Source organism: Heterocephalus glaber, unplaced genomic scaffold (assembly GCF_053883595.1).
Source record: "Heterocephalus glaber isolate CG9 unplaced genomic scaffold, H.glaber_assembly_v1.0 deba00001429, whole genome shotgun sequence".
Lineage (NCBI taxonomy): Eukaryota > Metazoa > Chordata > Mammalia > Rodentia > Bathyergidae > Heterocephalus > Heterocephalus glaber.
Genome location: NW_028258294.1, coordinates 34,241,123 through 34,266,497, shown reverse-complemented (window position 1 = coordinate 34,266,497; position 25,375 = coordinate 34,241,123). Strand labels below are relative to the sequence as shown.

At 39.1% G+C, this 25,375-nt stretch overlaps 3 protein-coding genes across 7 annotated transcripts in view; 1 reads left to right on the top strand and 2 right to left on the bottom strand.

Annotated features, from left to right (window-relative positions):
* Nucleotides 1-1,365: 1,365 nt before the first annotated feature.
* On the bottom strand, nt 1,366-8,785 carry Atp5mg (ATP synthase membrane subunit g). 2 transcript variants are annotated; one of them, XM_021237868.2, is made up of 4 exons: nt 8,602-8,722; nt 8,225-8,387; nt 3,309-3,469; nt 1,366-1,574 (listed from the first exon to the last, which is right to left on the bottom strand). In XM_021237868.2, the coding sequence occupies exons 2-4, from the start codon at nt 8,271-8,273 to the stop codon at nt 1,476-1,478; spliced, it is 309 nt and encodes a 102-aa protein (XP_021093527.1). In that variant the 5' UTR covers nt 8,274-8,387; nt 8,602-8,722; the 3' UTR covers nt 1,366-1,475. The 2 variants fall into 2 exon arrangements, with proteins under 2 accessions (XP_021093527.1, XP_004856759.1); XM_004856702.4 differs by lacking the exon at nt 8,225-8,387 and having other exon boundaries at nt 8,602-8,785.
* Nucleotides 8,577-25,375, top strand: part of Cd3d (CD3 delta subunit of T-cell receptor complex) — a 61,108-nt gene continuing 44,309 nt past the window's right edge. Inside the window, exons 1-2 of one of the 3 annotated variants that reach the window (XM_087212465.1) lie at nt 8,577-8,743; nt 20,099-20,199. The gene's annotated coding sequence lies outside the window, so the exon portion shown is untranslated. Of the gene's footprint in view, nt 8,744-8,989; nt 9,048-20,098; nt 20,200-23,199; nt 23,360-25,375 lie in introns of those variants that run through there. The other 2 variants (XM_087212464.1, XM_087212466.1) reach the window with 2 other exon arrangements.
* Nucleotides 13,437-25,375, bottom strand: part of Ube4a (ubiquitination factor E4A) — a 35,481-nt gene continuing 23,542 nt past the window's right edge. For both annotated transcript variants that reach the window (XM_004856697.4, XM_087212458.1), the window contains exons 14-20: nt 24,197-24,297; nt 23,996-24,109; nt 22,284-22,458; nt 17,371-17,551; nt 16,799-16,946; nt 15,188-15,345; nt 13,437-13,983 (exon numbers count right to left, since the gene is read on the bottom strand). In XM_004856697.4, coding sequence (XP_004856754.1) covers nt 13,857-13,983; nt 15,188-15,345; nt 16,799-16,946; nt 17,371-17,551; nt 22,284-22,458; nt 23,996-24,109; nt 24,197-24,297 — 1,004 coding nt within the window. In that variant the 3' untranslated portion in view covers nt 13,437-13,856. The remainder of the gene's footprint in view (nt 13,984-15,187; nt 15,346-16,798; nt 16,947-17,370; nt 17,552-22,283; nt 22,459-23,995; nt 24,110-24,196; nt 24,298-25,375) is intronic.

The following is a 25,375-nucleotide window of genomic DNA, read 5'->3' as shown; positions in this document are numbered from 1 at the left end:
CAGGAGAACTGCAAGTTCAAGCCCAGCCTGGACAACTCAGTGAGACCCCTCTCAAAAAACCCCCCCCAAAACCCCAAAGGGCCAGGGATTTAGCTCAGTGGTACCATGCCTGCCTTGCAAGTGCAAGGTCCTGAGTTTGATACCCCGGTACCAAAAAAACTCAAACCAAACCAAAAAAAACAAACAAACAAAAAACCCAGAAAGAGCGAGTTGGAGATACAGCTAGCTCTGTGAGAAGATCCTGGGTTCAATCCCTAGTACCATTACTACCACCACCACCACCGCCACCAAAAAAAAGAAGAAAAAATGTCACAAACATGCATAACTAGAAAATCACCCTCATACCCTCCTATTTTTCTCTCTCGGGAGGGACAAATATTCCAATTGACAAGTACTCAAAAACAAAACAAGGGGCCAGGGATTTAGCTCAGTGGTTTCGCCGCCTGCCGGTGCAAGTGCAAGGACCCGAGTTCGGTCCCCGAAACCAAAAAAAAAAAAAAAAAGACAAGTATTCCAAAATTTATATACATAGCAGTTGTTAAAGGGTCTTTCTATGATTACAGCACAGAGAAACAAACTAATTTTATTCTTTGTAACTACTAACATTTTTTTGAGACAGGGTCTCATTATGTTGCTGAGATGGGTCACAAACTCTTGGGGAGTTGCTGGAACTTTGGGTATGTGCCACCATGCCCAACTTTTACCAATATGATTTAACTATATCACTCTGGCACATGTTATTACTATTTCTTATAGTATGGGAAGTTTAGGAATCTTTTTCTTTTCATTTTTGTTTTTTGAGACAGGGTCTCATGTAGTTCAGGCTGGCCTCAAACTCAAGGGGATCCTCCTGTTTCAGCCTCTTGAGTGCTAAGATTACAGGCATGTACCCTCCCACCGAATATTCTGGTTTTTTTTTTTTTTTTTTTTCTGGTACTGGGGATTGAACTCAGGACCTTGCACTTGCAAGGCAGGTACAGCACCACTGAGCTAAATCCCTGGCCCCACATGTTCTGTTTCTTAAGGCTTTTCCCTCAAATTTTCTGGAAATAAAGCTTACATAGCATATATTTTATTTATTTATTTATTTGGGTACCAGGGATCGAACTCGGGACCTTGCACTTTTGAGGCAGGCATCGGGACCACTGAGCTAAATCCCTGGCCCCAGTAGCATATATTTTAAATCTTCCAATCAAAACGTTATATTCACATATTATATACCAGATTGGGATATTTACATATATCTTCCAATTTCAAATTAAATAGACTTGCATTTAGAGTTGTATTAATATATAAAAGCCAAAGACAATCCAATTTAGTATCAAGAACTATGTCCTTTCATGTAGTATATGACAGAGAAAATACTGATAGTTGACACATTTTATTCAGATAGCAGACATTCTGATCACATGATTCATCATGTGATTCAAGAACACTCAAATATTACATTAAATATAATCAGATGTTAAAGATATTCAAACATTATAGCCAACGATGCCACGCTTGCCTATGATCTCTCCGATATAAAACCACATCCACACTTCGGTGGCCACCAAACCATTCAGTACAGCTTCCTGAAAAAAAAAAGTACACATTTTAAGGTACCTCTTTTTTTTATATATCTAAAATTATTCTTTTCCAGGATCAAGTGACAGACAATATAAAGATGCTATTTAAGCTACCATGCAGCTTTGGTCAACACTGATATTAACTTATTGGTGTTAACTTTGTTCAACTGTTGAGAGCCCTTGAACTTTCAATTTTGTAAGGTAAGTAGTCCAGAGCTTATAAATTCTTTCAAAGCATTCTTTAAAGACCTAAACTGACTTAACTCTTTCATTATTAGTTTATGAGACACTTTATAGATCTTGAAACAACCGACATCCTTGAAATAGCTGACACTTCCAGACAGGGCATTCATATGAAAGGCCAAGTTTCTGAAAACAGATATTTCTGACTGGCTAAAGAAAATCTGCTTCAAGATGAAGGGCTTTGTCTTCCCCTTTATACTTCATTTTTATTCACATTATTTGGACTAATTCTTTCTAAGAATTCAGTACTCAGTTTCATAGCTGAATGAATTTTTATTACCCTAAAGGAAAAACAAACAGTTGCAGAAAGCAGTTTCATCAAAGCACAAATATGAACCTTAAAACTCTAATTGAAGAAGTATCATTCCATAACAAAATTGAGCCTTTTTCTTTTAGCATTTCTGGAAGTGAATTTTTTCCCCTTCAAATTAGACCAGAAGTTATTGTTTTCTGAAAAATAACTGTATTTTCCAAGACATAGGTTCTACAGTCAGCAACTACTAGACACTTAGGCTTTTTTTTTTTTTTCTGGTACTGGGGATCAAACTCGGGACCTTGCACTTGCAAGGCAGGCGGTGGAACCACTGAGCTAAATCCCCGGCCCTACACTTAGGCTTTTCGTACCCTGTGCTCAGATCAAGTAAATATAAAATTCAAGTTCCAGTTCTTATATCTTTGTTTTTTTTTTGGTACAGGGGATCGAACTCAGGTCCTTGCGCTTGCGCAGCAGGCAGCGAAACCACTGATCTTAAATCCCCGGACCTTACTTTAAGCTTCAAGTAACTTGATAACCCAGGTTTTGGCATTTTTATCCTTCATGTAAGTATTAGCGTCCTAATATAATGTGAGAGTTCTTCTGGCTGACTTGGAAATAATTCTAAGACTAAGGATGAAAAAAAAAGAATCAGCAAAGCAAGCCATTATATTTTTCTATACTAGTCAAAATTGGAAAGGAAAAGGGTTAGCTCAGTGGTTCTGCCGCCTGCCTCGAAAGAGCAAGGTTCTGAGTTTGATCCCTGGTACCAAAAAACTCCCCCCAAAACCAAACAACAACAAAATTGGAAAGGAAAAAAGTTTCTACTTTTAAAAAATGCTTTCTTGCTATAGTACAAAGCTACTAGGGCTGGGCGTTGTGGTGCACGCCTGTAGTCTCAGCACTCTGGAGAGGCTGAGGTAGGAAGACTGTTATGAGTTTGAGGCTATCCCAGGCTACATAGTGAGTTCAAGGCCAGTCTGGAATACATAATGAGACCCTGTCTCAAAAAATCTAAAACAAAACAAAACAAAACAAAAACCTACTAGGAAACTAAGACATAGAATAGCTGAAGTATTTCTAGAAAAGTAAGTATCTTCCTTCATAGTAAAAAAGAGATTATCTCTTATTATTTTGGATTCAGCCTCCCTGGAAAAAACATATATTAATTAAAATAATCAGAAGAACCTGAAGGGAAGACATTTTTTGTTATGCACATAGGTTTTTATTTAGCCCATAGTTACCTTAACTGTGAGCTGTTTGAAGCTACCAGTTTTAGCACTATTGACTATTTTTTTCAGGCTCTGAATAGCTACAGGGATCTCAGCAGGAGTTGGAGGAACCAGCTCAACCTTGGCATAATGCCAAAATGTGGCCAGTCGAGGCTTGGAGTAAGTCACAGCAGCTGGAAAACAAAACAAAACAAAAAACCAGGATGAACTCACTAGAGACCGAAAGAAGCAGATGTGTGGGTTGGACACAAATATTTATTCATGCATCACATTCATTCACTGCTTGTACTAAATGTGCACCCAGTGTAAAAAGTCAAAGCTGCTCCAGGGTAACAAGAGGCCTTTAAAGATGCAGAACACCTGTGTCACAGAGACGTTCAATCAGGCAGGAAGCTATAAGCACATTCAATTATGCTGGGACTTCACTAGCGGCCAGCTAGTGCTATAACTCCACTTATGAATGGCAAATTTAATTAACTGTAAAGTTACCAGTAGTTGGAGTCAAAAGCAAGAAAACCAGCAATTTATTCTTATTTTCTTGGTAAAGAGATCAGAAAATGTGGAAAGAAGTCCAGAAGAAAGGAAAGAGCTATGTAAAATGGCACCCTTAAGAATAACATTAAACTTATCAGAACACTGGCCACACACACAGATGGAATTATAGCAATTAGCTCCCACTTTTGGTACCCTCATCAATATGTGCTGGATTATATTTTTTTCTAACAAAAGCACAGCTGCTCCTTAAAAAGAACAAAACAAAACAAAAAACAAAGAAAAACACCAAAAAAAGCATAAATAATAAAAAGTAAAACCTACATGTGTTAAGAGAAGCCAAAATTAGAATCTATTATTAAGCTAAAATTCCTTAAAGTACTCACTATTTCAAGGAATCCTTGACAACCATAGTAGATGTGACACTATGGTAGTGACTTCAGCGAGAGGAAGAAATATATCATGTATAACTGCATGAACATTCATAAAGTGTTTATTGTTCAAAAATGGATTAGCCAAGGCTTTTGGTACTTTTACTGTTAACTGTCTTTACTTGGATATTTCACTATTCTCAGATCACTATCTTCATCCTTTGTGTCTGGGGCTGTGGCATAAAATTTTAAATAGACACAAAGCTCTAAGAAATTATTCTAAACACAACTGCTGATGCAGTTAAAAAGTACAGTGTCTATGGGAATAGTCAACCAACTATCTCTAAAATCATCTTCAACACAGATATGTCATTCTAAAAGAAAAAAAGAACTCAGGCATGGTGGTGCACACCTGTAATGCCAACACCCTGAAGGTCAAGGCAGGAGGACTGTTAAGTTCAAGTCCAGACTGGGCAACTGAGCAACACAGTGAGACCCTGTCTCAAAATAAAAAAGGGTGAGGATGTAGCTTTGTCCAAAGTTCTTGAGTTCAAACCCCAGCACTGAAAAAAACCCCAAAACCAAACAGGGATAGGGTATAGCTCAGTTTGTAGAGTGCTTGCCTACCATGTATAATTTTCTGGGTTTGAGTCCCAGTGTCATAAAAGAAAAAGAAAAGAAAAGAAAACAAAAGAATACTACTTCTACTTTGGTTGTTGAATTTTTTTCAAGGGCACAGATTAGTAAGTTTGAAACTGCTTAAATGTATATGAAGGATGAACAAAACATAAATAGTGGATGGTGGGAGCCAGGTTTCTCACCAAAAGAGAGGTAAGTTAGAGATAAGCAAGAACCAACAATAGCAGCTATGGGTGGTGAGTGCCTGTAGTACTAGCTAACTGGAGGCTGAGTCAGGGGGTATCTTGAGCTCAGAAGTTCAGGATGAGCCTGCACAACATAGTGAGACCTCATCTCATATAAAAAGAAAACCCTATTCAGAGGTTATTGGGGCTCTGGGAATACCAGTGTTATAATATGTGCTTAACATATGCAAGGTCCTGGGTTCAAGCCCCAGCACCAAAAAAAGAATAAACCTGGACACAGTTGAAGAGATTTATATGAACTCAGGGTTAGCTTAACATATACAGATGAATACATTGAGAAACAATCATGGATATACATGAGTATGTTATGTACACCCCTCCCCCCCATATGTATCTGTATCCCTCGTCCACACAGAGGACCTAAAAGCAATGATATTCTAGTAGCAAGGAGCAAACTCAGCACCTAGATTTTAGTTTCTAACTTCCACTGTCCAACAAAAGGAACTGGTCTCTTTGGAGAAAGGCTTGCCTTAGCTGGGTAGAGAAAATATGAATCTGCATACAGTACCAGAAAGTAACGGGGCATATCAAACTGATGGAAGTGTCAACCTAAAATAGTTCCTTATGGCCAAGTCTAAAAATCTGAGCAATGAAGAACAAGCAATGGTATTCAAAGTTTGAGATAAATGTAAATGAGTCATTACAATAAATGATTGAACAAATAGCTGAAGAAACAAGGTGTTTCTTACAAAATTCCATTATTATACATAGAAATTCCTCTTTTTTTTTGAAACAAGGTCTTGCTATGTAGTTCAGATTGGCCTTGAACCCCTGGCAATCCTCCTGCCTCAGCCTTTCGACTGTTGGGATTACAGGTGTGCACTGCTACACCAGCCAGAAACTCCTTTATACAACAGATGGACCCACTCCCACCTGGGGGCTGTAAACCTTACCTCATGGACTAGACATTGTTACTTCTAAAGAATAGACAGGGAAAGGGAAAATAAATAATTTTACAGTGGAAGAACCTATCAAATGTTATCTTTTTGAAAGGGGGATTGAACTCTGGACCTTGCGCTTGTGAGGCAGGCGGAGGAACCACTGAACTAAATCCCTGGCCCTATCAAATGTTATCTTAACCAAGGGATGAAACTTGTATCATCAGTGACGTCACATGGATATTAGATACCTCCTGATATGCCATTAGGGCACCTCATCTCTGTGGTATTTTCTCAAAATCCACTGTTCCAGACTAATCCCAAGAGAAATACCCGATAAATCCAGAATGAGGAATATTCTTCAGAATATCTAGATAGATACCTCAAGAAAGTCAGAGTCATGAAAGATAAAGAATTGAAATCATCATGAATGAGAGGAGACTGAGAGATATGACAACTTGAATGTAATGTGAGGTCCTGCATTGGATCCTGGGATTGAAAGTGATTAAAGGAAAAATTGGTGAAATTAAAGTAAACTGTACACTTTAGGTAAAGGGGAAAATCAGACTGTCATAATCTTTCTTGGGAAATCTGATAAAATTACTTGTTTCTATAAGCTTCTTTGTCTTCCAGGGAATGGACAGACATAATTGGTAATTTATCAAGCATTTAACATTCACATTTAATACACAGGTCTATGATATAAAGCAAAATGTATCTCTGCTTTAACATTCTGGTCCCATCTGAGTCCTCTTTTCTAGGTACTTCTAGAAGAGTAACAAAAATTAATTTTGACATTATTTTTCTTTTTGGATTTTTTTTTTCCTGGTACCAGGGATCGAACTCAGGACCTTATGCTTGCAAGGCAGGCATAGTGCACTGAGCTAAATCTCCAGCCCTTCTTGGATTTTATTACAGACTAGTTTTCAGTTCCCCAAAATGCACCACCCAGAGCAGTGATGGTGAACCTTTTAGAACTTTCAGTGATAGAAACAGTGATAGAAACTCGCACACGTGCCATAGATTCGCCACCACTGACCTAAAAGATGTGAAAACAATGGTAGGTCAAAAATCCACTTGAGCCGGGGATTTAGCTCAGTGGTTCCGCTGCCTGCCTCGAAAGCGCAAGGACCCGAGTTCGATCCCTGGTATTAAAAAAAAAAAAAATCCACTTGAAATATTAAAAACTATGCCTCAAATCACTCAACACTCAAAGAATGAAGCCCTCTCCTTAACTCGAAAGTTCTAAATGAGAAGTCCGTTGGCAGACTATATAAAACACAGTCTATGTACTAGACTGCAGTGAGATAGTGGATAAGCTGTCTCACTATTAGATCTGAGACGGTCAAGAGATCTGACCTGTAAGAGGAAGCAATCAAGAATCAACAGTACATGGCATTGTAAGGTCTTCAATATCTCACTGTTTGTCTGATGATGGAGTGAAAAGAGGAGGGAATTAATTTTTAAAATACCAAACATAGCAAAATATGCTCAAAAACACTACCTGTATTATTTGAAATTCTGCTTTCTACTCATATTTCACAATGAAAGCAATTTAGAGATTTTACCTTCAAACAATATACCACATCTGGCCAGGCATGGTGGCGCATGCCTGTAATCTCAGCACCTGGGAGGCTGAGGCAGGAGGACAGCTGTGAGTTCTTAGCCTAAGCTACCTAGTTAGTTCAAGACCAGCCTGAACTTGATAGGGAGATCCTGTCTCAAAAAACAAAAACAAACAAAACACAAAACCACATCTAGTGAAGAAACTTACATCAATTTACCTCCCTTCAGGAATAAAATTAGTAACTTACTGTTCAGAAGGCAAATGAAATATTTACTGACACAACAGTTTACTATTCAGGCTTATGATTATTCAGGGCTGTTCTGAAATACGGGGTCTACTAGTTAGATTCTTCAAACTGAAAAAAAAAATTCGTGTATGCTCCTATACTAAAAAAGATTGTTTATATGAATAATTTGTTTTTCTTCTGGACACAGGGTCTCCCTGTGTAGTTCAGGTTGGCCTTGAACTCACTCTATAATCCAGGCTGGCTTCAAACTCGCGGCAATCCTCCTACCTCAGCTTCCAGAGTGCTGGAATTATAGGCGTGCACCACCATGCCTAGCTCACGAATATCTTTTCATGCTTATAGAGGACTGGAATACTCATCCATAAAGTCCAATTCCACCTAAAATTTCCCTAGGACCAGAGCAAAAATTGTCAGCATTCAACGTTCAAAGCGCACAAATCCTTAAACATTTCTGTTGACTTTCAAATAGTCTATCAGGAACCACATCACCTGATACTTTCTGCCCTTGCTTTTCCAGTTCTCCTAAAAGAGCCATCATTTTGGTATTCCAGATCTTAAGAGATCTAAGTGGGCGTCGTGGCGGCAGCTGCTCGGCAACTCCGGGCTTCCTTCACATTACCTCTTTCCTGCAGTGGTTATAATTCAGCAACTTCTAAGGTGTAAAGAGAGCCGAGCAGTAGGCCAGGCAAGAAGAGGGCCAAAGGACGGCCTCAAACCTGCCTCCTGCTCTCTGCACCTTCAGGCCGTCCCGCCCCGCCTACTGCTCCAGCTTGCCTCGGATCACAGCAGCCTGCTTCTTCCCCCGGAGCCCCGCCAGCCTCCCCGTCGCCCGTGTACCCGCCTTGGCAGTCTCAGGCAGTGCTCACCGTTCACCAGCGCCGGGGCCTTCTCCGCGAGGTTACGGACGAACTGGGCCATGGCTCTAGGGCGGTAAGGCAATCGCCTCACCGGCCAGCTGAATGTCACCCCCGCGAAGGACCCGCTGCAAGACCCCGTCCAACTTCTAAGGTCAGGCCGCCCCTTTCCACGCCCGTCCAAAATGTTCAGGTGTTTTGGTATCCTTGCGGAATCTAGCCAATTAGTCTAGTTTATTTAGTTCAGAAGGAGAAAGAAGATGGGGAAAAATGAGATTAGAGAACTGATGGAAAGCAGTGGTATTCAACATCGAAACAGGCATGTCTTGGGGCAGCTACTCATGGAGCCCGGAATGCGGACGCGGTAGGAAATGCGCATGCGCGCATGCTTTTCTGGGCCCAAACCTTTGCTCCGGGTTAGGGACTCCCCACAGCTTTTGAGGGAACGGAAGGCACTGGTGAGACCCTCTTGGTCCAACACGCGCTTTATAAAAGGAGAGGCCCACGGCCTAATATATAAAGTTAGATGCGATGCAGGCATTACACAAGTAATCAGACTCAGCCCACTTCCTTGTTTTTGAGACAGGGTGTCGCTATGCAATTCAGGCTGGCTTGACCTCACTATGTAGCCCACGCTGGCCTCGAACTCGGGGCAGTCCACCTTCCTTAGCCCGTCAAGTGCTGGGACTGCAGGCATGCGCCACCATGCTCGGCCTCGGTTCCTTTCTTTAGTTGACTTTTTTGTAATCGCATTCTCCCCCGTATCCTATTAGAATCTAATAGTCGTAATTTCCTAACTAGCCACAAGGAGCAATGCAGCTGTGAGGAACAAAATCACATTTACTGAGGGGTTCCGATATGCCAGGTATTTTGGAATTTAACGAAAGCCTCTGTGTTGAGTATTGTCCCCGAGGCCTCTAAGTGTCCACGTAACGATGGAGTGGAAGAGTTGGGATCTAAAGAGGTTGCAGCCTAAACGCAAAGGGGAACATAATTCAGATAAGGCATGACGGTGATCTGGAAAGATCGAGAGATCCATGAGTTGATGTGTAAGAGAACAGCTACATACTACGGAAAGCTGAAACTTTGTAGTTTAGTGTCATTGGATCAAAAGATGTAAGGAAGTGACGTTTGATGAAAAGCACCGAACTGTAAGTAATGTATTCTGGAGCAGCCTGAGCAGAAGAAAAACTGATGGAATGGTTAGAGAGGCAGAAAGAAAAATTAGTGACATCAAAAGCGCGAAGAGTATTTCAACTAGGGAGTGTTTTTTTTTTTTTTGATACTGGAGATCAAACTCAGGACCTTGCATTTTCCAGGCAGGCGGCGGAACCACTGAGCTAAATCCCTGGGCCATGAGGGAGTGATTTAATGCCTTAGGTACTGCAGAGTAGTCAAATCGAGGACAGGAAAGTTAATTAAGCAATATGACATTAACTAGAACAGTTTCGAAAAATTAGGATAGAAGGCAGAGTGAATGTGAAGAAATATGGCTGTAAAGGAATACAAAAGGGGAATGTGGAATTCAAGGAAGAAATTTATAAAGAAGGGAAACTGTTGTGCTCTGAGGCAAAAAAGCTGAAGGTATTGGCCTGGGAATGGTGGGGCCTTTTTAACAGGTGGTGATGGGAGAAAAGTTTGGAAGTGCTAACTTAAGTATTTGCCAGTGAAGCAGAAGGCAGTGCCATCTGAGTGTGAAGAGTAAATGGGATGCTAAGAAGAGTTTGAAGAGAGATTAGTTTGGAATAGTCGAAGGACACACAGAAGGGTTGTTGGGCAATGTTAGAGACCACAAATTTGTGGTTGCACCATTCTAGTGATTGTGTTGTTTTCATCCTAGTCTGTAACTTGGCTGTGGAGCAAAAGGTAAGGCTGAGTTAGTTTAGGCTAAGGTTTTGCCTGGCAGGAATATAGAAACAATGGGCAAGAAATGGGAACATGGTAGCCAATGATTAAAAGGCCTGGGGTTTAGGCCAGATAAGGAAAAGTGAAGCCAAAGGGAGCTAATTAGGAAAAAAGTATACCTTGAGACTCATCTGAGGATAATTCCAGGGTCCCCTCCAGAGACCTGGTGAGCAGGTCAGGCAAGTTACACACATTTGATACTACCTACCTACCTAATAAAAAAAAAAAGGAAGTCAGAGTCCTCTGGGTATTCAAGTTAATTTCTAAAACTATTAGCTTTTAATATGTAATAAAAGTGATTACAAAGGTTGTAATTCAGGTGTTCATTTATTAAATACAAGTTTTGAACAAACAACCCCCAGGCAAGTTTGACAAAAAGTAAGCTTCCTGGAATGTTTCAAAAATACCATTATGTTGATCAAGTTTTATTTGTCAACCTTTTTTTTTGCTCATTTTCTTTTTCTTTTTTAGGTTCTTTTCCTATTTAGCAGTTAGAGCATGTGCATTAATTCCTTGCATGACAACAGTGTAGTATCAGCCTCTGGCTTGTAAAGGTCCCCAGTAGATTTATACTCTTCAATGGGTGCTTAGCAACCAGCATCAAATAAATGAAGCTTTTGTAGAGAGTGATACTGAACAGCAACTGGCACCTTCACCTGCATCATTAAAATACCTCTAAAGAAAAAAAACAAACCTCTAGTTTCCTTCAGATTTCATATATTCACTAAAAACTATACCAAAAAAAAAAAATCCCATGACACTGCTTGGCAAAACCCACTTAAATAATTTCCCAGTTTATTATTAGCCTCTTTGTAAGATGTAAGCAATACCGGAGCTGATTAAAAAGTCTTCATTTTTCTATCATACTCCAGCAAAGTGAACACATAAAACCAGGTATATCAGAAAGTCCACTTTTTTGGGGGGTGGGGGTGGGTATCAGGGATTGAACTCAGGGCCTTGTGCTTTCAAGGCAGGCGGCAGAACCACTGAGCTAAATTCCAGGCCCAGAAAGTCTACTCTTTTTTTTTTGGTACCAGGGATCGAACTCGGGTCCTTGCACTTGCGAGGCAGGCGACGGAACCACTGAGCTAAATCCCTGGCCCATAGAAAGTCTACTCTTAAAAAGATTTAGAGTTGCTGAGTTCCAGACAAAATACCTCTCTACACTTCTAAATGCACATATGCACCATGTATTGAGATGGGATTTTTTTTAAGTCTCACTTTTTCAGATGTTCCTAAGCTACTTTGAAGAAAGAAGGCACAGAGGACACTTGGTTTCTTTACTAGTAGTGGCCTTTGGCTACACACTTGCTTTTTTTTTTTTTTTTGGTACCGGGGATCAAACTCAGGTACACACTTGCTTTTGTGATGTATTTAAAGATATCAGCAGCATGAATGCTGCCACAGCCATTCATAAAGTCTCAGGAAAAGAGCTTTATAAAAAACAAAAAAACAATAATGCTTGCCACAAGAGGCTTACAATCTGAAGGTTAATTACAGAAATACAATACAGACACCAGAGGCAGCATAGAGGTTGTTAGCTAGAAAGCTGCTGGAAACAGCTGCTTTTTGAGGTTTTGTGCCCATTTTCTTCTAATTTTCTCCTGTAAAACTCTGGTCTTTTCCTCTTTTCCTTTTAGAATGACACTATTAGATTGGGATGGGAAGATAAATGCAAGTAGGCAGAAACTTATTTTATACACAGTTCATTTTCAAGAGGAGAATAAATATGAAACAAAGTTCATTTTAAGAAAATAAATCCTGTCAGTACACCCATTAAAGGCTGAGAAAGCACAACAATTCAATCTTACATTCTGGCATATGCAAAAGTGTCCCAGTCCTTTTTCGTTTATAAGCACAGCGATAGGTAGTATCTATTTTATAACCGGGCTAGGAGGCCCTCTTAGATTTGAGGTTTTCCAGCTAATACCATCAAAACATACCAAAGACCATTTATAGCAACTTGTGTTGGAATATCATAAAAATATATTTGACCCCTATTTCTAAATCACTTTTCTTGTCCCTTATCATGATATCTCTGGGCTTAGATGGACACTGATAAAAAGATGGTCCACTGGGGAATGTGGCTCACTCAACAGGTTAAATTGGAGAGTTCAGGCTAAGCCTACAAAAGGAGGTCCCATCTGCTTACTAACTACTCAGGGATAAGTGGATATTTAAAATGGCTTGTAGATAAGGTTTTGCTCACATTTCTGCTTTTAACTGATGATCTAAGGCTATGTTAGAAGCAGCTCTTACAAGTCAGATCACAGCCTAAACAAAAATTATATACATTTTATAGTCTCAGAATTTTACTTGTCTAGAGTATATGAGTAAGCATGGCCACACAGTTTACATCTTACCATGAGAAGATAATATAAAGTGGTAATTAGTTTACAATAGACCAATATAAAAAAGCACATGGTAAGTGTGCATGTGTATATGCATAATACATACTGAGATATACTACTGATATAGTGTCTTAAAATGACATTTTTTGTGATTGCAATATTTGTTGCCTAAGTTTTCTGCTTAGGGTTACTCCTTGTAGCAACAGAATTTCCATAAGAGATAAAATACCCAACAGCTTCCATTTATTCCCTCACCCCAGAATTTTTTTGACTAAAGTGTCAAGATGGCAAATGTGCCATTACTAATCCCCATAAAAAGATTGCAGGGCTACATTTTTGGTGGTGACAACCTCATGAGAAAGCATCTGATGATATATATCTATACAGATAAATATATATTTTTTGGTACCAGGGATCAAACTCAGGACCTTGGGCTTGTGAGGCAGGTGGCGGAACCACTGAACTAAATCTCTGGCCCACTATGATGATATCTTTGAGTTACAATATAACAAAATTAAAAGCTACCAGCAGAAGCTGCAAAAGATTCCTTTAAAAAAAAACTTACCTGTCATTCAAAAGTCTGCACAAACATGAACGTATTTGCTTTTATGTTATTCTGTAACATTACAGAACTATAACAAGGGTTTAAGTCCAAATTATGAGGACTAGTAAGTATGTAGAATAACAGATTTTTCTGATTTAAGCTGTCACTGAAATATGTGACACGACTTAAAAATATAACTTAAAGTGAGAAAAGAGAATAAAGGCTGAAAATTAGTGATGGTTTCTAAACTCGGTGACACTATAAGAAAGTGTATTTTACTGCAAGCCAGGGAAGTGTTGACAAGTTCTTAGGAATCATAATTATCATAATTTGACCAAGAGTAGTTCTTTAATTTGGTGAAGAGGGGAAAAAATAGAAAAGAAAGGAACAGAACCAGAAAGAGGGAGACCACGACAATTGTTTATCTACACTTGGGGTTGGCTTTTGGTTTGTTTAGTTCACAGTATTTATTCAAGTTGCTCCTTTTGTTGCTTCCTTTCTGCAAGCCATTGTTGAATTTTTTCTTTCAGTTCAGTGTTTGGCCGGATCTGGTCCATGGTGAGGGGACTACGGTTAAAAGGATCTGTTTGGTCACTGGGAATAAAGAGAGAAAAGGAATTGTGGTTATTTCTATAAGTTCTAATATCCTAAGCCAAAAATAGAACAACTAGGCACCTCATTTCAACTGCAAATGAAGCTAGATTAAGTGCATTATAACTAAGTCAAATGCTGACTTGGGTGTTAGAATGAGATGAGAAAAAGAATGATCTAGGAGTTTTTCCAGCCACTTTGTCTCTCTGCCTTTTAAGAACTTTATTTTAACACTGCTGTTCAGAGGATATTTGATTCTAGCAGCTTAAAAAATGCTATCTTGGGCTGGGGATTTAGCTCAGTGGTGCCGCCACCTGCCTTGCAAGCACAAAGTCCTGAGTTTGATCCCCGGTACCACAAAAACAAACAAAAAACAATAACAAAAAATGCTATCTTTCTGTCACTAGCCTTTAGATTTTTTTATTTTTTATTTTTATTTTTTGGTACTGGGGATCAAACTTGGGACCTTGTGCTTGTGAAACAGGCGCCGGAACCACTGAGCTAAATCCCCGGCCCTGTTTTTCTTTTTTTGTACTGGGAATTGAACCAGGGCCTTTATGCTGAGAAAGTCCTTGTTATTTTTTAATTTTTTTATTATTATTTTTCTTGGTACCGGGGACTGAACTCGGGTCCTTAGCTTGCGAGGCAGGTGGTAGAACCACTGAGCTAAATCCCCGGTCCAAAATTAGAATTTTCTTTTCTTTTCTTTTTTTTTTGGTACCAGGGATTGAACTTGGGTCCTTGTGCTTGTACAGCAGGTGGTGAAACCACTGAACTAAATCCCTAGCCCTATTTTTTTAAATTTTGAGACAAGGTCAGTACCTAAATATTAGAAGCCAGGACCTAAGGTTCAATTCTCAGTACCACAGGAAAAAAACAAAAACCCCAAAACAATTTCAGGTCAATTTATATTTCATGTTGACGTATCTTTCCAATTTTAGTATATGTGCTGCCGAAGCAAGCACCATGCTGATATATCTTATATATCGATAGAATTCTTTTTTCTTTTTTTGCAATAGTGGGAATCAAACCTAGGGCTTTTGTTACTGAGCTATATCCCCAGCCCTTTTTATTATTTTTTATTTTGAGATAGGCTCTTGCCAAGTGCTTAAGTTGCCCAGGCTGGGCTTAAACCTGTGATCCTCCTGCCTCAGCCTCCCAGAATGCTGAGATTACAGGAGTGTGCCTCATTTTGGGACTGGCATACCTGAGCAAATGTCTGGCAATGGTGGACCTATCCACAGTGACTCTGGAAGATGGCAGCACCACAGGATCAGACATCAGTGTGCTCATGATGGGATCCAGGAACTCATCACAGGCATCTGCATAGGTCTCCTCTTCCTGTTGCTGGAGATCTGCAAGAGACTGAGAATACAACATCTGGCAGTTACAGAGAGTTCACAGTACAGCTGAACTTAGAATGCTCAATGGCTATCCCTTAATCTTTGTCATTAATAGCTCTTAGCAGTGATGAGAAATTTTAGCTGTTTTTAAAAATTTTTTGGTACCGGGGATCGAACTTGGGTCCTTGCGCTTGCAAGGCAGGTGGCGGAACCACTGAGCTAAATCCCTGGTCCTTAGCTGTTTTTATTTTAAAGAACAAGCCAAGACAGATATTTTGGGAGCAAATTTAGCATTTCAGCCCAACTCTGAACTTCAAGTTGGCTCAGCTGGCAGTCACAACTGGAAATGGGTTTAAGTGTTAGCAGAAAAGCAGCACCCCACATGTCTTTCTGGCAACAGTTCTGTTGTAAATGCCGTAATTCCAAAGGGGATAGGGAAGGAGGGTTATTATTTGCATAATTACAGAGTCACTCGTGCAGTCTGTATATGAAAAGCACCTTCTCAGTTTTGGTACAGACAGGTATAAGAATTTAAAAGTGGCCTCAACATGTGATTCCTATACAAATCTAGTTCCTAGAGATTCATGTTCCTAAGCTCTAGGCCAAGATGAAGTCCAACTCAATAAAAAAGAAACTGCTTAGGTATGGTAGTGCAGACTGTAATCCCAGCACTTGAGGGGCTGGGGCAAGAGGATCATGAGTCTGGGGTGACACAATGAGACCCTGTCTCAAAAACAAAAACCTCAAAAAAATAAAACCAACAAGTCAGTGAGAGAAGACTGATATCAATAAAGAGTGTTTTCTATTAGACTTTTCTTCCTTCTTCATCACTATTTTATTTTGGCAGTGCTAGGGATTGAACCTAGGACCTCTGCACTGAGATACATCCCCAGTCCTTTTTATTTTTCATTTGGAGACAAGGATTCAAACTGGTGATCCTCCTGCTTCAGCTTCCCAGAGTGCAGGATTTATGCATGTGTCCCCATGCCAGCTTTTTTCACCGCTTCTAATAGATCTCTGTCATACTCCAACCAAAAGGATTAGCTGAATACAATATAGTGTTTTAACCTCTAAAAGGTACACCAACTACCAACTACAAAAGTAGAGAGCACAGAAAATCAATACAAATCATTGACTAAAAACTACTCATCTTGAAATTTTATTCTAAAAAGTTCTGTATTAATATTCCAGATTTTAAAATCTACTGGTAATTGTGGATGTAAAAGTTCTCATAAAAACAGCCCCTATACATTCTTTTCTTCTAATAGAAATGTTAATTTCTATTCTTGCTGTTATATGTAAGAGTAATGTTTAATAAAAACAACTTTTAATTATTGACTGACAAGGGAAAATCATCTGTTAAGGCAGTGCTCTTTATCTCCCTGCAATAGGGAAAAAAAAAAAAAAGCACAGCAAAGTCAAAGATTTTTTTTTTTAATTGGACATAGGAGCAAACAAATTCACTTCCCTCTCACCTTGATTCTCTCTGCCAAGTTGCTGAAAGCCACTATCATATTTCCGGGCTTATTTATTTTTTTCAGGACTCGTACTGTCTGTGCAAAGAGAGTTGGGGAATAGGAACGTCCATCCTTGGGCACAGTGGCACAGAAATTCTCCTCATCCCTGGAAGGTCAGTAGGAGAAAGAAACTACGTATCAGAGTAGGTCAGTGGAGAGATAAGAGATGGGTCTGAGAATAGTCACTGTCATCATTTATAAGCCATGAATGTTCTTTTGATCTAGAAAGACTTTTGATTATCTAGGAAGGACTTTATCAATTATCCCATGGGTGTAAAAGAACACTACTTTCCCAAACACTAGGATAACCAGTAAAGTTTATCTTCGCACAGGTCAAGGAGAATGTTGGAAATCCTCAACAATGTCCCACAGATTATACAAAATATCTTTATTCAAAACTACAGAAGATTCCTTCATCAATCAACTGGAAATGACCATTTATTTTCTGTTTCCACATAATAGCCAACCAGTCATTCTATTATCAAAACACTAGCATCCTCTCTTATTTGGCCAATTCCAATTTCATGTACCCAAGATTCAGGTATATAGTGCAGATATCCGATACAAGCTGCTGGGGTTTAAAGTCAAATTCACTGAAGTCCTTCACTTTTAAGGCGCCCATCTTGGGGCCAACCAGGTGCTGCAAGAAGTAGTTCAGCATGGAGATGATGCGCTCAGCCAGGAATGGATGCACGAAGAGGGATTTGATCTCTGGAAAAAAATAAAGTCTCTGAAAATTCAATGCATTATAATTTTTTATTTATGTCTAATTTACTTGGAGATCTCAGGACTATTATTTTTTTCAGTTACATAAGTAATACATTTTTCACTGCAGAAAGTATAGATGAAAAAAGAAATAAAAAGAAAACAGTAACTGGGCATGGTGGTTGCATTCTATAATCCCAGCAGACTGGAAGGTTGAGGCAGGAGAATTACAAATTTAAACCCAGCCTGAACAACTTAATGAGATCCTGTCTCAAAATTTCAAACAATGGGCAGGGGACTGGAGATGTCCCTCAGTATGAAGGTCCTGGGCTCAATTCCCAGTACTGCATGAAAAAAATAAACAACAAAAACTTGCCTAGAGATAAACACTATTAATATTTTCCTATATATTAGTCTAGTTTTTCTGGCCATATTTATATAACATACATCCTAAAACCAAAAATGATTATTATATTGTACATATTCTATAACTTTTTCCAGTAACTGTATCATAAATATCTTAACATTTTAGTAAGTATATGTTCCCTGTGCTGTCCAATGTAGTAGCCAGTGACATGTTCTATAAAATTTTCTCTTTTTTTTTTTTTGAGTCTTGTTTTGTAGTTCAGGTTGCCCTTGAACTCACTATGCAGCACAGGCTGGCCTTGAACTCTTCCTGCCTCAGCTGAGTGCTAAGATTACAGGAGTGCGCCACTATGCCTGGCTTAAATTAATTAATTAAAAAAAAATTCAATTCTTTAGTTGCATTAGCTTAGTGGCAGTGAACCTATGGCATGTATGTCTCAGTGGGCTATTTGTTATCCTTGAAAGCTCTAGGGCTGGGGATTTAGCTCAGTGGTTTCGCCACCTGCTGCACAAGTACAAGGACCAGAGTTCGATCCCTGGTACCAAAAAAAAAAAAAAAAAAAGCTCTAAAAGATTTGCTATCATTGCACTAGCCATATGTAAAGTGTTCATCAATGAGATGTGAAGGGTGTGTATACTATTGCAGAGCCCAGACTTATTGAACATTCCCACCATCACAGAAAATTCTACAGAGTAAAACTGATGTCATTTACTGTGGCCATATAGCTTTCCAGTTGGTGACTGCACCATAAGTTATATCTGTCTTTACTGGTGTACATTTGGAACATTTTCATTTTTTTCCTGAGTCTTACTTATTGATGAGCTTTTTTTCTTTTTTTTTTGGTACTGGGGATTGAACTCCAGTACTTGTGCTTGTGAGGCAGGTGGCGGAACCACTGAGCTAAATCCCCAGCCCTTGATGAGCTTTATGTATACAGCAGTCTCCCCTTATCCACTGCTTCTCTTTCCACAGTTTCAATTAGTCATGGCTCCTTGCAAGTGCAAGGACCTGAGTTCGATCCCCGGTACCAAAAAAAAAGAATAGCAAAAAGTTAGTCATGGCTAATCATGGTCAGAGAATACTAAACAGAAAATTCTATTCTTCTGAGTAGCCAGGACTACAGGCACGTATCATCACTACACCTGGATGAAAGGAAAATTCTAAATAAATAGCTAAGTTTTAAATTGAATCATACTCTGAATAGTGTGATGAAATCTTGAGCTGTCCAGCTCCATCTCACTTTGGATGTAAATCATCCCTTTGTCCAGCATGTGCAGGGTGTACACATTACCCATGCATTAGCAGGTTTCTTAGTCATTAGATGAACTGTTGTGGTCAACATCACAGTGACCTGTATTGTACTTAGTAATGGCTCCAGACTGCAAAAGTATTGATACTGTCAATATGTATATGCCACAAAGAGAAGCCAGAAAGAAAGTGCTTCTTTTAAGTGAAAAAGGTGAAAAGTTCTTAATAAGGAAAGCAAAAAATCACATGCTGAGTTGCTAAATTCTACGTAAGTTATTACTGTTAATCTCTTACTGTGCCTAATTTATAAGTTAAATTTTATCATAGGTATATGCATAAGGGAGAAAACAGTACATACAGGTTTGGTACTATCAGTAGTTTCAGACATTTGTGGGGGTTCTTGGAACATATCTCCTGAAGATAAGGAGATGTTTATATCCTGTAGACTCATTACTCCATAACAAATTTGTAAGGAACTGCTAGGTCACAGGGCATGAACTCCAAAATTTAAAAAACAAAACCAAAAACTAATACATGCTAAGTTTAGTAAGCTAGATGGTATGATGACACTTGGTAAGTACTGTTGTTCTTTTTTTTGGTACCGGGGATCGAACTTGGGTCCTTGTGCATGCGCAGCAGGCGGCGGAAACCACTGAGCTAAATCCCTGGCCCTGTTCTTGATTTTTAAATTTTATCCATTATTTATTGACTCTACTATAGATGAAGATTTAGCTCTCATTTCCTGTCCCACTTTGCTTCCTCAAATACAAATCCCCAGTAAATAACCAAAGTTTTGGCTAAACAATTTAGATTAAGATTATGTAAATATCATTCACAGCAGAGCCATGTGGTGTCTGTCCTACCTTTCCAGTAGGAGTGAACCCCTGGCCTTTGTTTGTACTGAGCTGTATCCCTAACCCTTTTTTTTTTTTTGACAGGGTCTCACCAAATCAAATTACCCAGGCTGGGCTTGAACTTGTGATCTTCCTGCCTCGCCCTCCCAGAGTGCTGGGATTACAGGAATGTGCCATAATTCCAGGTTTACAGTTTCTTTTTAATATAATCTTTTTCACTTGCTTATTTTCACAGTACCTATCACTAAATCCTTTCCAAACTGTCTACCAGAATTATAAAACTGCAATATGGTCATTCTTGATTATTCTGTAATTTTTGGAAACATTCTTTTTGGAGGTTTCCATCCTTTACTCCAACCTGGACTGCTCATTCTACAGGTCATTGTATCCTCATTCCAGGAATCTGCTTTGAGCCGCCCTTGTATTGTATACCCCTTAAAGGTACACAGGAAATAAATTGCTAAGAAAACTGAACATATTTTACCCTAAAACAGAATTTGTAGTTCACTTGGTTATTAGATTCTAGACTGAAAAAATACTTTCCCATAGAAATATATCCCAGCTTCAAATGTCACTATTGTAAATTAAAAGAGACTGCATTTCATTATGTATTCCAGGGTGGCCTTGAACTCACTATGTACCCTAAGCTGCCCTTGAATCCACGGCCTCCTCAGTGCTGGCATGCACCACCATACCTGGCTTGCCATTTTGATTTTTTTTTTTTTTTCTTTTGGTACTAGGGATTGAACTCAGGATCTTGTGCTTGCCAGGCAGGCACTGTGCTGCTGAGCTACATCCCCAGTCAAAATATTATCTTTTTTTTGGTACCAGGGATTGAGCTCAAGACCTTGAGCTTGCCAGGCAGGCGCAAGGCCACTGAGTCACATCCTCAGCCCTGCCATTTTGATTCTTAAATTATAGTACATTTCGTGACTTTCTTTGGGGTCTCTTTACCATGATTTTCTAAAATTTCAGAATGATGTTCCATAGAGTGGGTTTAAAAAACTTTCTGTGAGGGCCGGGGATTTAGCCCAGTGGTTCCGTCGCCTGCCTTGCAAGTGCAAGGACCCGAGTTCAATCCCCGGTACCAAAAAAAACCAAAAAACTTTCTGTGACAGATCCTTTCAACTTAGAGACTATTTAAGTCTTTTTTGGTATGATTTTTTTCCTTCTCCTACATTTTCTGCTTTTGTGATTTCCTAGATCCATCATCTATACTCTTGTCCTCTCCTTTTTCTTTGTTCTTCTTTCATGGAACAGTTCCTTCAATTTATTTTTCTAATCCTTCTAGTGAATATTTGAAAAATTTTAAGGTAAAATTTCAATATCCAAAGCTCTTTCTTGTTATTTAAATGATTTTTCCCCATTTTTGTTCTTGTTTTGTGGCTGCTGTATCTTCCTTTGTCCCTGTGAGATCATAAAATTTAAAAAGAAATTTTAAAAGTTTTCATCTATTATCTATGTTTCACAGTAGAGGATTTCCTCAAATGCCTGGATAGTTTAGATTCTTTTTATTTTTTTTATTTTTTAATTTAATTTTATTTTTTGGTACTGGGGATTGAACTCATCAGGTCCTTGCACTTTCGAGGCAGGTGACAGAACCACTGAGCTAAATCCCCAGCCCCTAGATTCTTTTTAATGCTGAGCCTTATAGTGTAGATTTTATACTTATTAAACATCTTAACTCAGAGTAGCCACATTTTAAATGCTTGACAGCCACATGTGGCAAGTGATTACTGAATGGGACAGTGCAGCTCTAGAGGGAGTGGGAATAAATGTCTTTTTAGATCCACTCCATCTAACCAGGACTGATATACTTTTCAGATTAACATATGCACACATACATGTATATATGTGTAGGTGTGTGCATATATATATGCACATACAGTATATATATGTTATGTTCCACATATATTTATATGGCTAACATCCTCACGAAAGTTTTTGTTGTTGGTACTGGGGATTGAACTCAGGGCTTCCTACATGCTAAGCATGTGGTCTATCAGTGAGGTATGCTCCCAGCTCCCTCAAGAAACTAGCTGTGCTACCAACTTACACTTCTGGCATGTCAATAGTGGGCACCATCATTCTCTGACACTTCTCTTGTGATTTATTTCCCTCTTCGATGTGGAGGATATTGTTACCAGAGAATTCTTAGTTTCAGTAACAGCAGATCTTGTCTACTACATTTTTTTTTTTTTGGTACCAGGGATTGAACTCGGGACCTTGAACTTGTGAGGCAGGTGCTGGATGGGCTTTCTTTTCTTACCTGATGTTAGGAAGGCAAGGGTACCAATTGTTTCATTGGACATAATGTTATGGAAACGTGCCAGTTGCCCAAACATCTGTAGGCCAGCCTCTTTCTCTCGGCGGGCTTCTGGGGTCAGACTATCCCATTCACCTCGGTCCTTCTCAATTTGCTGAATTTTTATCTTGCTCAAATACTACAGAAACCATAGGTGAGATATATCAGAAAAGTATAGTTAAAGGAACATGACATTTAAGAGGTCTTAAAATCCAGTCAACTAAGCTGGGAAAACTAGGGATAATAAAAGAGACATTTTATCTGTCAGTACAGGACTGAAGCTTAAAAAGAACTTTTGGAAAGAAAGAAACTGTATCATCATACAGATTTAGTTCAACCTGGGTAGATTAACAAGTAATTCCCCTAGAAACAGTATAGTATTAGGAAATAGAAAAATAATGGTATAATATATGAAACCCAGGCCAAAAAAACAGGCTACAGTGAAAAAAAAAATACACTTGATCTTCGCCAAAAGGCAGAGAAGTGATGAAAATCTATCTCATAGTTTAATGTTTTTCCACTATTTTTTTCTTTTTTGGTACTGGGGATTGAACTCAGGACCTTGTGTTTTCAAGGCAGGCGGTGGAACCAGTGAGCTAAATCCCCAGCTGAAAAAAGAATAAACACTTCCTGAAAGATGAAAAAACCCTGTCTACCAAAAATGAAAGCTCTATCAAATATGTAAGATATCTGGAAGGTGAATTGTAATTATTTAAAACTCTACCTTTCATCATTCTGTTATAGCAAACAATAAGTTAAATAGTCTCATAAAAATGCCACCTGCTTCATTCTTATGTCACACCACTCTTGCTTAAAATGATCTGTTTATAACAGGACCTATTCTCATTTTCTTTAGCATGTAGGATTATGAAAAGGGCAGGAGAGCAAACCATTCTCACAAACCAAGCACCAATTACTTGGGGATTGCTTATCAGTAAAAGGAGCTCCTCACTGTCCAATGGCTACTCTCAGGATTTTCCTGCTTCAGCACTGGTGCTGCTCCAGCTTAAACTCGTCACAGGGAAGTTCTACGGTATACGGTAGGCACTCGTAAGTTTTTATAGGAATAATAAAAGCAGCTCAATAAAGAACGGTTAAGCAAAACACTCACTGCAGGAACTGAGACACCTAGCTGTATTTTACGCTTTGTAAAATACATGTTTTACAATACAGCTAGGGTTAGGGGGCAGTAAATAAAGAATAATGATGATTTAGTCTTTACATGAAAAAATAACCCTGAGGCTTTTATAGTGATGTAAAAAATCAGACTCTTTTATGAGGATTGAAAAATCACTATTTTAGTGAACCACTGTTACTGATGTGTAGAAAACAGGTGAAAGACAATGATCAAAAATAAGATCTTTTGATTTCTTTCTGTATTGCTGGCCTGATGATTCCTGCCTCCACCTTAGTTTGCCTTCATCACATTATCTTTTTTGTTTTTTTCATCACACTATCTTTTTAAATCTGTCAAAGTACCCAACCTAGCCAGTGAGGCCTCAATGATCCTTGATCTCTAATAGAAAGCTCTGTAACTGCAAGCTTGTAGGTATACTACTACTCAGACAGTTTTGGTTTAGGTTGGTATTAGGGGCATAAGAATTTCTCTGAGTTCAAAAGTAAGTACTGATGATAATTTGCTGGTGTAAGAGCAGTTAAAAAAATTTTTTTAAAACCTGTATGGCTTCATCCAAAAGGAAGATGGCATCATTCATTAGCAGGTTAAGAAAGCGGAGGAAAAGTGGGGGATTCATGGCTTCTAAATTCTTAGAGGCATAGTCGGCCAAATCCTGAAAGAAGAGAAAACTGTTTTAGTACTGAGTCACCATGTGGTTGGATTTATCTGAAGTAATTAATCTCACCAAAAATCCTCTCACCTTAATGCTCTCCCGATAGGACTCTGTCCCCCACATGTATCTTAGGATGGGATACATGGGACGGCGATAATTAAACTTCTGTTCAAATTGATGGGGATCTCCTAGAGTAAGAGAAGAGTGAGAGATCAGCAAATGTGGTCCATTAGAGAATGAGTAGGAGCTTCTATCTGTGTTGTCATTTTCTTCTATTCAGAATGTATCAAGGTGACTGGCAAAATCTTCCCTAGGAGTTTCTAAAAGCCTACATAGGCCCGGGGATTTAGTTCAGTGGTTCTGCCGCCTGCCTCCCAGGCACAAGGTTCCGAGTTCAATCCCTGGTTCCAAAAAAAAAAAAAAGCCTACATAGAGTTGGGTCAACTAGTTGCTCATCCCCTTACTTACAAAACAAAGAGAAAACAAATCTAAAGGATACATTACTCAGCAAGGGATGAGGGCCACGCTGTCAAATAAAAGCTAAAGGAACTGTTTCTACATCTCAATGTGCACTACCTGAGTGAGGCTGCTGGGCTGGCGTTAGATGGGGACAGTTGTGTGCAGAGCAGGACACTAAGTAATCCCCATGTTCTTCACAGACTACATCCCAACCATGTAGGAAGTTAGTTCTTTTTCTTTTTTAGGAAGTTCTTGATTTTTCGAAAAATCAGGCCCATGCTTAAAAATCATAGGTTTATCCTGCTCTACAGTTGAGTTATATAATAAAGAAACCTAGCTGGGGATTTAGCTCAGTGGTTCTGTTGCCTGCTGCGCAAGCACAAGGTCCCAAGTTCGATCCCTGGTACCAAAAAAAAAAAGAGTGTGAGAATGTAGCTCAGTGGTAGAGAGCCCTGGGTTCCATCTTCAGTACTAAAGAAACCTAGTGCTTGCGAGGCAGGCGTGGTGCCACTGAGCTAAATCCTAGGCCCCCATTCTAACATTTTCAGGCAAAGAAAAACAAAGACCCAGGTTTTCATTAGATAGCCTAACTTGATGGAGTATGATTTCACCAAACAATATAATGTGGTTGATAAGAATATGTAGGTTTTTTTTTTTTTTGGTGAAAGGGAGCTGGTTCTACCACTTAGTGCATGTATGACATGGACAAATAATCTTTTTATTTTTTATTTTTTGCTGTGCTAGGCATTGAACCTAGGGGCTCATAGATACTAGCAAGCCCTATACCACTGAGCTATATCCCCATCC